We start from the raw sequence: 14,931 nt of genomic DNA, 5'->3' as shown, positions 1-14,931 counted from the left end.
TCATCCTCAAAATTGCTCACATGCTATGGAGATTACTTTATAGCTTCTAACATCTTTTCATAGAAAAAAAAAAAGGTTATTCAGCTGCTTATATGCAAATGCTTGTCTAAAAAATCAGAGTTAGCCATGCTGCCCACCGTGATCTTCCAGAAATATCACACACCACAATGTAGGCACTTTAAAGTATTCCAAAAACATAAAGCGTGTTAACAATTGTTTACGTGATGGACACAGACAATGATGTCTTTAATGGATCACCTATATCTGTATTACATGCACTGGTACTTTTGTGAATGGCTCAAAATTCTTGGTTATAATACAGAGCTGGTTTATTGACTGAAGTTCCCATCCTATTGACGTGTTTTCCAGGGAGGCTGGATGACACCATAGATGGAGGAATGTAGTGATCTCATTGGAAATTCAAGAGACAACATAAGATGCTTTGTCTTTCTTTAGAATTTAGGAGCAGAGACTCCAGAAATGGAATTGGGAAGGGAAAGGCAAACCACACTCAAGGACAGCAGTGGACAACCTTGCCTCTGTTAACACAGGCACGTATCTTTGATCCTCTATTTGGCAATATTCAAATATTAAAAAAAAAAAAGTGTATGACAGGCATGCCAATTAATTTGATGGAAAACGCCACGTTTCGGTCTTAAATATGGATCTAAGTTTTGAAACTTTAGTTTTCTCATTTCTTTCTCTTTGCGACATTACTGTAAAAGCCTCAGGGGTGATGGATCTGACACCGGTCATTCAAGGATCCAAGTGACGCTTACCTCGGCTTTAATTTTATTGTCTCCAAAGCAAAGGTGCTGTAAGTAGGCTGCAGCATTGGACTGGACGGAGGGAAACTGATGTTGCAACATCTGAATCACTTCGGGCAGCTCTGGGTCTCTCCATCCGAATTCTCTGAACAAAAGGAAGGTAGGAGAACGTGAGAGAGAAATTGTGCCACGCCGTCGACATGTGCTCAATTCTTTTATGAAACGCACTGAAGAGTTCACACGGGCACATTTCACAAACGCTTGTTCTGGTTTTCTGACACGTACCCATCAGAAGAGAATTTGAAAACATTCCTTTGAGTAAATGGTTGGTAAGTATATACATGCGTACACACACATATGTACACGTAGACCCTTATAACCTCAAACGTGTTAACAAGTTATTTGTTTATGAAGATAATGGAAAAAATGACTTAAAATGGCACCTGATTTTATTAATATATACATTTTTCATTCAGGCTTGAAAGGTCACATTTTCCAATATACTGTCTCAACGGTGTGATTTAGGTACTGTATTTTGCCAAATTATCAGACAAGAGGAAAATGTAACTGAACGGGTTTAATCCAAAAGATCATAATAGCAAGTGATGTCATCATCTTATTATTTTTTATGGTTATTATTATTATTATCATAATCTCTTTAAAAATAGGCAGAGTCCTTAAATGATTCACTGGGGATCAAAGTATAACAAGGCAACTTTATAAAAGGAAATTATTTAAAGCGTTAAGATTATTCATGCAATGTTAATAAATGTATGGCGTTGCATATTATTTTCCTGTACTCTCTTTTTCCCATCGGAGCTACTCCAAGAAGCTGGTTGTTTGTTTATGCTTATGAAATATGCTCTAAAATATTTAAATCCATTCTAAAACATAAGGTTGATTGTGTACTATTATGCGAATAAACATCCTTTTATGAAGTCGATCAGCTCAACCAGTTACGATATGGAGCTAAAAGGGCCAACCTTATGGATCGTATTCCTGTAGAAGGAAGCCAATTTTTAACAGAGAAATAAAAAAGCAACCTCCGAGACCACAGATAAAACCTTGACCCCGTGAGCCACAAAAGCCTACTATTTATCTGAAGGATGAGGAAGAGAAACGAGAGGGCTTTGCCACGGCCACTCTGCTCCTGCAGAAACAACTCAAAAGCATACATCCTACTGATGTCAGCACAGGGCTGTCATTTGAGAAGAAGAATCGTGACAGAAACAGGAGAGAGAAGGGAACAGACAAAGGTTAGAAGTCTCCTCACAGACCCTAACCTGGCCTCTTCATCTCTCTGCCATCACAGCTGGTAGAGGTTGTCAAGCAAACCTTGGCACACGTTGCTGCTGCCCCTACAGCGACCGAAGACGATTTGAAGTGGGATCCCTTTTGCATTGGCTTAGTTTTTCTTGGAAAGATAAAGCGTTCAATTTACTACTACGCATCTAGTATTTAATAAACTTACCTAAAATCTTAGGCAAATTTTCAGAAGGACGTATATAGTACGGGAACACATTTGCTACAAAACATAATTTCAGTGATTGCTGCTAATGGACAAACTATTGACTTTTTCTTGGTTATGTGATCACAGCAGAAAACAATTATGGATTAAATCACAGGAAGTCTGTTTTCCTTCTTAATTTAATTTCCTTTTGTTGCTTGATTCTAAGCCACCTCTGCAACACTGAGACAGCACAGACCCTCTTCCTTTAATAGCAGCCTCCTAAACTTATGTTCTTCATATTAAATAAAATATTAAATAATAGGTATTAAATACATATTAAATAAAATATCTTACGGAATACCTGTAAATTAAAATTAGAAGCGTCATATAAAGAAACAAGATGACTAAGGTGAATTCAGGTAAGCTTGTGCTCCTGGAAAATGGTGAGTAAAGAATACATTTCTGCCTGTTTTATTGCCCAGGTGGTAACTGTCCTATTAGGCTCATATGGCACGTATCCAGAACACCTTTGGAACAAAAACTCTAGGCGGACAGTCTTAGGGACACTCAGCATATGTGCATGTGAATGTATGTGTGACACACACACACACATACACACACACGCACACACACCCCAAAATCAGAACAGACGGACGCACCAAAGAATTAGAGAAGGGATCGAAGCTCGTCATTCATAGGTCAAAAGAAAGGCTGTTGTCAGCATCCTCTCAAAACCTCTGGAATTCCCAATGTCCCCTCCATGCCCACTACTGCCCTTCCAGACCTAGTTTCTGACCTTTCACCCTGCCAACCGTGCCGGCCACCACCCACCTCACCATTCTTCCTACCTAAGTCATCCAAATGGGCAAACACGCACAACGAATTGTGCCACTCTCTTGCTTAAAACATTTCAGTGATTCTCACTGATCTTGGGATAAAGACCAGGACAGTCCCATCGCCTGCAAGACCCCAATGACCTGCCATCTCCTCCCTCACCAGCCTCATGTCACACCGCCTCCCCCCGGCTCTCTGGGAAGCCGCACTGGCGTTTGGGCAGACAAGCAGTCTCTCTCCTGACGCTGTTCCTGCTGTCTTGACCGGTCCTGGCCTGACAGCCTCTCAAACTCAGGGCCTTGGGTTGTCTGAGACTTTCCCAGCAAAGCCTTCCCCGACTGCCACCCACGCAGCAGCGAGTCGGTGATGTCCCCATAATGCTGTGGCCCACGACAGGTCACCACCTCTCTCTCCACTCCCGTAAGTTCAGTGAGGCCGGTGCCACGGCTTTTGGGTCATCTTTGTTACCCAGCATACATAATACTCTTGGTACATAATGGATTCTGAAAGAGTAAAGGCGTGAAGGAGTGAATGAAGAGAGGATCTTGGAGGGAAAAGTGTTTCCTCAGCGTTACTGGTAACCGTGAGAAAAGCAATGGGCATGGCTGTCATCGATTAGTCATTCCTAAAATATCCCCTCCCTGACACACACACACGGAGTCATACTCCAGGCTGTCAACTCGAAGTCTTTTCTATGCACCAATCAGATAACTGTGTGAATCAAATCCTGCAGTGGCATCCGCTGCACTCAGGCAGATGTCTAAGTCCTCGGTCTGCTTGTGGGCCCCGCACACTGCGTCTCACCTGCTTCTGAAAGCACCTACTCCCAAACCACGCCGAGCCTCCTGCGCCGACCTCCCTGACCTGCTTCCTTCCTGTCCCCCTTCAAGATCTTGGTACTTCTGGGGAGCCTCGACCCTCAGGTGCTGTCTCGTCTTCATTAGGCCTTAGTTCAAATGTGTCTGAGGGGTCTCCTGTAGCTTCCGGCCAAAGACACCTGTCTCTTATTTTATCCACAATTCTCAGGACTAGCTGAAAGTCTCTTCTGTTGTTTCCATCATTACTATTTATTGTTACCTGCCCTCCCCACCACACACACACACCTGTATGCTCCATGGGGCAGGGGCGTTCCCCACAGCACAAGAGAATGATGCCTGGTGCCACACCGCGTCCCCATCCTCACTGGGTGCAGTGAAACCCGGGGAGGGTGGGCGGCTGGGGCCAGGGCAGAGGGGGAACTGCTCTGGGACAAAGTAAAAGAGGGTGAGAGGGACCAGAAGACCAGACGCGACAGAAGACAAAAGTAACTTAGTGTTTAACACGACTCAGCGGTCCCCTAGCCTAAGCCGGCTGTCCAGGATGGGGCTGGCGTGGGTTGCGCGTCCAGGCAGTTCGCTTCCGCCTCATCCGAATGGCCATTCCCCCGGGACTCGGCCAGGTGGCAGCTGCCCTCTGAGGGCAGATCATGAGGTGCTCACCATGCTTTCAGATGCTCCCCTCAAGTTCCCAGGGTCGATAACAAAGGAGCATCCCCCAGCAGAAAGTTTGGAGGAGTGTTCATATCCAGGTCTCTTTCTCTAGGACAGTTTTGTTTCACTCGGATGGGATTCTGTTTGATTTTTTTTCTCACTGCCCAGAGAGATAGACTCGACAGAAAGAGCTGGAAGACTACGGGCAATAAAATGTCCATCTCCTTCGGGCCAGAAGTCGGTCTACGGTTTGGTTTCTTCACATCGGATCTTCATCCTTAAGGGCAAGGAGTGGCTTCTAAGACAAAATGTTCTGGAAAAGACAAATGCTGGTGAGGAACCAGCGTGTGGGTAAGGGCCTCTCAGAGGGGCTGGCCATCTGGGGACGGGGCGAAGCCGGCTTGGTTCGGGTGAGTCTGTGAAACAGGACGTTGTGGGAGGAAGGCTGCTGGGGAAGGCGCCAGTGGGGATGGGGCTGGGAAGCAAGTGTGGGATGAGATCGCGAAGGGACTTCGATTCAACGACAAAAAGTCTTAGCCTGGTATGTGCTCAGTATTGCACAAAAGAAATCTATAGGAATTTAGATGTGTTTAGGCTTACCCAACAGGCAGAAAAATAAACCTCGGTAACAGCAAACGTACACCAAAAGTCGTTCATGTGTTTCTACTCTTTAATTCTAACAAGCCTTGTGCAGTTTACTTTCATGTTACAGAGGAGGAAACTAGACTTAAGATGTTCACGAACTTAAGTGGGGAAGCCGAAACGGACTGTCTGCCTTTGAACAGATAAAACTAAACCATATAAGTGTGCCGTCTGCTGTAATCATTGTCTGGAAATGTCTAAAACAGTGATATTTTTTGGACAATGTTTGACAAATAAATATGTTTAAAACAGTGTGCCTGGGGATGTTTTAGATTGTCACGAGTGGAAGATGCTATTGGCCTCCAGTGAGTAGAGGCCAGGGACGCTGCTCAACATGTCATAATGCACGGGACAATTCCCCACTGCGAAGAGTTATTTGTTCCCAAAATGTCATTAGAGCCAAGGTACAGAAACCCTAGTCTCAACCTGCAGTGTGTCTGATCACTTTCGTGGAGCAGGCGTGTTATAAATCTTTCACTCTTTGATTACTGTATTGGAAGGGGGCACGGGCTTTGGCATCACAGGAACTGGGAGAGAGTTCACAACTTGAATAGCTGGCTTTCTCCCTTTTAGCCAATAAATACAGGGCAGTCCCTTGGTGTTTGCTGGTCTTGGCTTCCATGGATCAAATCCAGAGAATAACGCCACTCATTTCATGGGATTCGTTTTTAAATGACACCATAAAGTGATATATGTGAAAGTCTTTGGTAAACTATTAAGAGCTAGAGTTATTCGAAGGCTGTTCTAAGGGATGGATATATAAATTTTGTTTAATACCATTTTTTAAAAGATAATCTTTGACTAATGTGTATTCGATTGGACAGTAATACTTATCTGAAGGAATATAAGGATAAGAAGAGACACCGCTTTGGCTTGTAGTAAAAACTGTGCCTTAAAATGGGTCATGACCAAATGCTTTTCCTCCCCCCACCCCTCCTCTCTGGATGCAGTAAGAGTTGGTTCAAATCTGGCTCCACCATGGACTTCCGTGCAGCCTTGGGTCCCATCCTAAGTGTGTCTCATTTGCTGCAGAATCTCCGCCGGCTGGCATGCGAGGTGTTTCTCAGAATACGCGTTCATTGAGTCCATCTGTCATATAGAGATAATAATTCCTACCTTGGAGTATTGTTAAGATGATTAGAAATAATATATACGAACCCCTCAGAGCACTAGCTGGCACATAGTGTGGGCCCTCAAGAAATGTCAGGTATTACATGCGTAACTAGATGAAGAAGAGAAGTATAAGAAATGAGAAGCAGCTACTCGACCTCCTACGGACGGACGCCACGCTCATAACTCCCATTTGTTACTGGGCTTCACTTTAGAAATGTTAATGGAACTGGAGAAAATGCAAATGTAACCTTTTCTCCATTAAAACTTGTCACACGGACCAACAATATTGTGACTACATCCTCACTCACACGCGGACTGAGTCGTCTAAGCCACACCCAGCGCTATGTAGCAAATGGTTTGAAATTCGTTCCTGTCTTGCGCTGGCACAGACACAAAGAGCTGACATGCTGTCACAAGATTTCATCACATTTACTCCTGCGCTGAAAAGGGACCCGGACAGCCAGAGCCCCCAGGAACTCAAAATTTGATTTTGGGCAAAGCTTTATGTGCCGGAGAGAGAGTACCTGCTTGGACGTTCCTCCTGAGGGCAGGGAGGTAGTCAGAATATTATTTAAACATAGGAAAATCTCAATCATTTCTAAACTTTTGAACACTCTTACAAAAAGGTCGGAAGGCCATCTTGGTTTTAATTTTTATATCCGGAGCCATGAGGTGGCCTGTTTTTAATTTTTATATCCGGAGCCATGAGGGCTAGGGGAGGGGATGGTCTCTCCCTTGGCACTGCTGGAAGGAGGTTAAGTCTCCTGATACCTAGACACTGGTCTTCTGGTCTCCTGAACTCTTGGAGTTTTAAGCCACCTAGTTTGTGGTCCTTTGTTACGGCCATCACAGGAAATGAATACAAGTATGATGCGAAAGCATAAAGCAGGTAGGCACAGGCAATACCGGTGTGTGTGGGGGTGGGGTATGGGGTGTAGGTTGTTATTGTAGATGCAATGGCTAAGGAAGACCTCCCTGAGGACGTGACCCTGGAGCACAGGCCTAAATTGGTACCAGAGAGAATGTTCCAGAAAAAGAGAATAGTGACAAGACCCCAGCTGGGGCAGGGCTGCGCCGGGCACGTCTGACAGGAGGTGAGAAGGTCAGTGGGTGCAGTGGAGTGAGTCCCACCCAGGGACCAAGCTGACAGAGGCAGCGGGCACCCAGGTCAGACAGAGATTGTCGGCCATGGCAGGATTTCTGGTTTCTGCTCTGAGAGATATGGGAACCGATGGAATGCCACGATCTGATTCAAAGTTTTAAAGAATCACTTTGGTGGTGTCTACAGGACTGTGTACTCTGTCGAAAGTCATAAACTGCAGGTCTCAGAGGGCACGTTTATTGTATATAAATCACACCTTGATAAAGCTGAGTTTACAAAAGGGCTCCCTCTGGCTGCGGGGTTCAGAACAGACGCTAGGGGGCAGGACGGAGGCAGGGGACTGGTGAAGGCTCTACAGGGATCTCGGCAAGAACGGTGGTGGCCCAGCAGAGGGCGTCCAGGAGCACAGGGAGTGGGGATGCGTCTGGAAGGCAGAGCCAGCAGGCTTTGCTGATGGGGTGCATATGAAGTGTGAGGGAGAGAGAAGCCCAGTGACTCCCTTAGACTGGCCCCAAGTACTCCTCCCATCCAAGGCTCCACACCACTCAGGTGCAGCCTGAGGCCAGTGGGGTGGGTTGGTCAGACTAGGGCCCACTTGTGGGAACTGGCATCTATTGTTCCAGAATAAAAAGGAACGATTTCAACTAGCAAGTTTTCTACTGGCTGCTGAAGCGGAGAGAAACATCAAAATAATGAGAAATTATTATGGATACTGGGTGCTTTAAATTAATCCTAGCCAAGCAATGGACTTCTCAAACTTCAATTCATTAGGAGTTGAGGGAGGAAATAATGGAAAAAGATTAGCCAAAATTTATGTTACTATTTATCTTTTTAAATCGCATGTAGTTTAAGTACCAGTGATTTTCTGCTTCTACTGAAGACCTAAATATTCTAAAAAGCCATTAGGTTACAAAGAATATTATCAATTGCATTGTAATACCAATTTGGTATCAGTTAACTTTAAAATACTCTTTATTTATTAATGCAACTAGCCTTTTTCAATAATAATAGACTCCATGATGAAAAATTAATGTCATACATGTAAGAATTTAGTTGCCCCGGAAAGTCTAACAGGCTCTGTTTGCTGATAATATCTCAAGGGAAGAAAATGACAATTACCCATAAACTTATCAGCCATATTAACTTTATGGAAAATGTTTATATTCTAATAACTATGTATCTAATTTAAAATTAACAGCCCATATGCTTCTTGGAAAAATCACCAGGATCTGTGGACTTTGAGTGGGAGGAAGAGGGAAGGGATTCAGTGGCCAAGACCACGCTAGGGGTGCACGATTCTCTCTCTCTTTCTCTCTTCACACACACACACACACACACACACACACACACACACACACACGGGAAAGTAATGTTAACAGAATGGGGCACATTTTCTTATAAATTAGGTAACCCTATCATTTGATAGTTCTCTGTGAAAAAATAAAAACAGTGCTTTTAATGACTCTGCATCTAAAAACAACTGAACTTCTGAGAGAAGCCGTGATTACACAGGGCGACGCATTCTAAATGCAAGAACACCGCTCTGAAGGTTCCAAGCGAGGCTCCACGTCTCTGGAAGTGAGAACCTGTCCCACGGCACCTGTCACGGTGTCTTCGCAATGTAAGCTGGGAGGATAGCACGCAAAGCAGAGTCCAGGCTTGGCGACAGCAATTACCTAACGATGTCCATGGTTGATTTCAGTCCTACGAATGTTTTGTAGCGTGTTTCAGACACATGATTTCATCTTTGTCCCTTGGGTTCTCCAAAGAAGCCCAACTCAATTGACTTCAGGTAACATAGGACAGAGATACTTCCTTTAAAGAAAGTCTTAATAAAATCTAACGAAATGTGGTCTAGAAAGGTACCAAGGGAGAAAGGTGTTTGAAGATATTCCTAAAAATAGCACCTATGCACTGTCTCTTTCCAGGAGAATCAGAGAAGGCTTTTTACGAATGAGGAAAATTTTTCGGTCCTGGGGATACGAATACTGAGTTCTGACTTCTGACTGCTCATACTTTCGTGCAGGAGACAGATCATAAATAGGCAAAGGCCATACACAGAGAGACGTCATTCAAAAAATGCCAGGGCTGCATTTGAAGCCCTTGTAATTGAGCTCTTCCCTCTAGATGGCGCTGGACTCAGTTCGACACAAAGGATGGCAGGAGTCACTGTCACTGACTCGAATAAACAATTCTGCCATCATGAGTACTCATAACAACGGCTTATCACTTCCAGAATTTTCACAAATGCATTTTTATTTGATTTCCTTTACATTGTATAATGGGAAGGCACCTTACTCAGCATTTCTCATGCTTATTATGTCACTTGGGAAACCCAGATCATTCAGTTTAGTGACCTAATCAAGGTCACAGGCAAATTAGTGCATGGAACCTGAGGGCTAAATGTCAAGGTTCGAAGCTTCTTCAATGTTTCATTTAGCCAAGATGTCTCATCCATGCAGCTGTGCAATGCGCCCGACTTCTTGTTCCTGGCATGGGTTCTCGGCTTGGGACTGTAATGGCACATTACTGTGGAAGCAGAATCACCTGAGAGAAAACGTACATTACCTAAGAAGTGAGAGAACATTGACGCGTACGGTTTTATGGATTGATTTCCTAATGGAAATTAATGTGGTGTAAAGGGGGATATTCAGGAAGAGTAAACTTCAGGGTAGCTAGCCATGTCAACAGCATCCAGACGAGACCACCAGGATTCCATCTGGGGTTGAAGAAAGCTGCCTTTATCGCTTCTAGCAAGGAGAACCCACACCAATGGGCTGTGGGGCATTTCGGTAAGATGACGTTCAAATGAGGCTAGGATTTGGGCTTGTGTTAGGTGTTTTGGGGCAGATTCAAGGAAGCAGGGCTTTGTTCTCGATTGGTTACTGCCAGGACTAGGGGAAAATTCTGTGACTGAGTATCTTAAAGCTTTTTATCTAGAAAAAAGGAAGAACAGAGAGAGGTTCAAACCGTGACTGGGGAAGATACAGCAGTCATTCCAAGTAGCCAGGACAGGTGGCTTTTTTCACCAGCTCTGTGGTTCGGACACCATTCAGGTTTTACCTGTGTTCAGTCATAATTATGGAGGGGCCTTGATTTTGTCTTGCTCCGTGTCCTCGTCAGAGTGTAATGCCTTGTGCGACGTTGCTAAGTCTATGACATTGTTTATGTTCAAAAGAAGACCGGCGAGCCAGCTCCTGGCTGCCAGAGGCTACCCTTCTCTCTCCTGGCCACAGGCATGAAGCTGCCAGTGAGGAGATCCAGGGGTCCCGGAAAGGGAGGGGAGGTGACAAAGGTCAACGTTCCTTTCTGACCATGGCTGCCTCTGTAGAAGTGTCATTCTACAGAGGGACGAAAATGGTGTTCCTGAGCTCGGTCACCGTGAGACCAAAAGCACAAGTGGAAAGGAGAGCAAAGGAGAGAAGAAACCGTGGCTGTCCCCATGAAGCCACACCATAGCGCCTTTTCTGTATCTCTGACTGGCTATTTTGAAATCTTAGAGACAGCAAGTCCGACACTTGAATATAACTGGTGATGAATGACTTCGTGATTATGTCTCTTAGCATCATGTGTTCTTGCTGTTACCTGAAATGCACCAGGACTGGGAGAAAAGCCTTGGTTTTTGTTGTTTAGCTGCTAGAAAAAGGGAAAAAAAAAAAAGCTATGGACATTTAGTTAGGTCTATGGTTACCAACGCCTATGTCACAAAACACACCAAAACACACCTGTCTAGGTCGTCGATTGTTTCACTTTGCCCTTGAAGAAACTCTAGGCTGTGAATCCTTAGGGCACACGTTAATACTGGGACAAAAGAATACAGTAACCGAGTGGTTATTTCTCACTACTAGACATTAAAAGCAAAAAAAATTCCATTCACAGGTATTTTCTTTTGTCATATTTCACGGTACTTTTACTATAAAACTATTAATTTACTTTCACTTATTGTGTCTAGATGTCTCTAAATATAAAATGTGGAGGATATATTCACCTTTCACGTTGAATAAAATAACCAATAAATACTTATTAGTAGTCCTTGCAGATCATGGGTGAGAGGGGTATAGACAGGCCAGCTGTATACCATTATACTGGAAGATTCCATATCTGTGTAACTGAATACATTAGTAAGCTTCCTTTTTCAAGTGCAGTAATAAAAAAAGAAGGAGTTCATTTCGAGATACGAGTGTCTAATTACCTTTAATTTCTACCCATTGATAAAGTCTCAGACTAGGCTTTTACGATCCCTGTGTCACCTAACTTTCAGTGGAATGGCTGTGATTAATTTGAAAATTAATTGAAAAATTTGCAATGAGCTTAAAGATATTTTCTATTATTACTGGCATAGATCATTAAAATTTAAAATAAGGTAGATGGGCAGATAGGGCAGATGGAATAGGAAAAAAATTACAGAAAAAAAGCAAGTGGCAGAGAAATATAGTTTATTTATGCAAATAATAAAAGCACACTTTATTTCTTTTATCTTTTTCACTAATTAAAAATTATGGTCTCCTCATTAAGCATTTTTTAATTCACTAGAAAAACATTATTTCAGGTTCTGTCTCCAAAGCAGCCAATGGAAGCCACGAGGAAACAAATCTCTTGGATCTTTCGGAAGAGTAATTTAATATCTAACAGTTGCGCAGATTTATTTTTCCTTTGAGAGAAGTGACTGAGCACAATAAATGGGCAGAGGCTGACTTTCTATAACTTCAGAGGTTCCCAGACTACATTGGTTCACAGGGTCTTTTGTGTCTGTAAATTTTTCACGGTGCCTCTGGGCCAAAAGAAAGGCCTGGTGGTTCCATTTATTAAGTGGTCAGGTCCAAACAACTTAAGAATTACCCACATCCTAATAAGTTAGTGCCACTTTTCAAACCTTGACATCAGACGTTGCTGTCTTCGGTTCTCTCATATTGATTTTTACATGGTACTTGCTTTTTATGATAGAAACCTCTTGCAAAGTTATGACATCATCAAAAAGAATGTGACACAACTAAATATTGAAACTGAACTCACTGGAGCTCAGGCTTTTCTCAGTGTCCGACAGATACTGTATTTCCCTTGAAAACTTAAACCACCCTGAAAAGTGCCTCTGAGTTTGCTGGGTCACCCTAAAGCTCCTTGGGACACAGTCTGGGACCAGTGGTACATGAATGATCCTTTCATTAGCTGGGACCTAAACCTAGATAAAGAATTTAGCAAAGTGAACAATTATTGGGAGAAAGGGAGATCATTCCCGTAGGAATAGGAAGTTTATCTTGTAAGATTTAAATTTAGAATTTCAATTAAGTGACACAGTACGTAAACTCAATGAACATTAACACTTGCCATTTGGGAAAAGATTCTTCCTCTTGTGTAACAATTTTTCCTTTGGTGAATATTTGAAATGTATTATTTATGACTTTTAAAGACCTAAATCACAACATTCCTTAATGGTTCTTTATGTATTTAAAAGATGCTTATTACAACAGACTTTGGGGGGAAGATACCAGCATTTAAAATTGCCTCTCTATCTCTATCTATCTCTCTCTCCCCTCTCTCTCTCTCTCTCTCTCTCTCTCTCTCTTTCTCTCTATCTCTCGACCTTAGCAAGAGTGTATATACTCTTGAAACCTTGAATTTTCAGGACAAAAATACCAAGTTAGTGGCAGTGAATTACTGAAACCACTTATATTTGCCATGTTCTTCACTGTCTCGAACTGCTGCTAAAAGTTGTCATTCTTGCACTTGACTTTGAGGGGCCTCCTCGGACCATGTCCTGCCCTTTCTCTGGGCTCCAAGGACTTAGACTGCAGAAGAAGAAACCACATGAGCAACATGAGAGCCACAGAAAGCAAGTGACTTCAGTGACGTGAAAACTGCTCTCGGGTGAATGTGACAAGCCCCTCTTTCTAGGTGTGACTGCACTGGGATGATCCAAAATTGTAGTGTTCTTCTCAGTGACTCTTTGAAGTGGGGTCTATAATTATGTTTATAGATTAGGGGACTGAGGTTCAGACAGTTTAAGTGACGTGCCCGAAGTTGGTGAAAGCGTGTCCCACAAGTCCACTCGCTGTGCTGGCTGCAGGAAGCAGGGCCCAGCCCTGCCGCGGCTGTGTTCTCAGGGATGGCCAAAGAAGCAAAAATCTGTCTGGGCACAAAGGAGCAATTTAATCGGAGGTAGGGCGAAGAATACCGGTCCTATTTGTCATGATAGAATTGAGCACGCTCAGATTTTCTGGTGCTTTTCCGAGTGTTTGACTTCCGTCTGAATAAGCATCAGAGGTGCAGACTGGGCTCAGAGGCAAGAACTCAGAGAAGGTTTTCTTCCACTAGGTCACAGGAAATGCTCATTTCCTCGAGTTATGAGAGCATTCGGATGTGTCCTATGCCGGTGGATGGAAATATAAGGAAGCAGAAGATGAGGTCTAGAATGTCTGTTTTTAACTTCAACTGTAAGTGTGTGTAAGACCTATGAAACGGTGCTCTGGGTGCGGTATCACCCTCCTTTGCTGATTTGCAAATACGTATGATTAGAATATCATGTACATTCTGCCAGTCCAGATGTGCATTTCTCCAGGGGACAAGCACTGACACCAGATGCGTCTCTTCACTTCTCAGAGGAGGACCAAGCGGTCTGGGTTGTTGCTGTCATTTCGAATCTGTATTCTGGGCGATGGCAGGACCAAAAGGGCGGACATACGTTTCCAACCTCTTCCCTTCGTCCCCTATTATGTACATGTCGTCGATGAGTTTTTCTAAATCTGCCGTGATCTATGTTCTAACTCTCTGCAGTATTTGAGACTGGACGTTTACTGCCTGCTGTGTGATTTCACGCGTCCTCTGTGGTTAAGCGGAAAAGGGGAATGAAATCAAACTTTACTTTATAAAAAATGGGGGGCCATCCCGACTGCAGCAGCAAGGAGCCCCTAGGTCTGGGTGCCCCCTGCGATGGCTGAGCCTCAGCTAACTCAGAACGCTGTTCCCAGGACAGACTTAGTATGTGCTGGTTTTATACACAATCCGACCAGAACTGGAGGCAGCCCAGTGTCTGACAAAGAAGCATCTTTGGATCCTGGCATTTTTTGTGTTTGTTTAGCAGCTGGGGGACGTGTCTGATATTTCCGGAAAAACATCTATTAGAACCAAATTTCACCATAATATTATAACAAATAAATATTCAACCTTGCCTCACTTTCTCTGAAATGCAAAACTCATAAAGTTGCCATGAACGTGAGGGCCGCCCGAGCTAGCGGGACGGTGAAGGCGGGCGAGGCAGGTGTCGTCATCTTGGAAGAATGCACATGTTTATAAAGGACCATTTCTCCATTAAACGCTGGGAAAAGACAGTGCCGCATATAAGAGAGTCGTTTCTAAGCTCCCCGCCCTCTGAACACGCGGCGCGCAGTCAGACATGAGAACTGTAAATTCGATTTCCGTAACGGCCCCAGCACTTTGGCCATGGCCCACGGCCTCTTAATCTTGTGCTTTGAAAACTGGGGTGTTTCCTAATGGGCTCCTTCAGTCCAGGCTGGAACCCCTCACTTTATCCCCTACAGACCACTGCAATACTTGTGA

The 14,931-nt window shown here is 43.8% G+C and overlaps 1 protein-coding gene across 1 annotated transcript in view; it reads right to left on the bottom strand.

Annotated features, from left to right (window-relative positions):
* The window catches only part of CTNND2 (catenin delta 2), a 773,259-nt gene that overhangs the window by 221,657 nt on the left and 536,671 nt on the right, over positions 1-14,931 (bottom strand). The window contains exon 10 of the mRNA XM_039842770.1: positions 780-912. Within this exon, the coding sequence (XP_039698704.1) occupies positions 780-912 (133 nt within the window). The remainder of the gene's footprint in view (positions 1-779; positions 913-14,931) is intronic.

This window comes from Pteropus medius, unplaced genomic scaffold (genome assembly GCF_902729225.1).
Source record: "Pteropus medius unplaced genomic scaffold, Ma_sr-lr_union100, whole genome shotgun sequence".
In the NCBI taxonomy this organism is placed as follows: domain Eukaryota; kingdom Metazoa; phylum Chordata; class Mammalia; order Chiroptera; family Pteropodidae; genus Pteropus; species Pteropus medius.
This window is presented reverse-complemented; position numbering and strand designations above follow the sequence as displayed.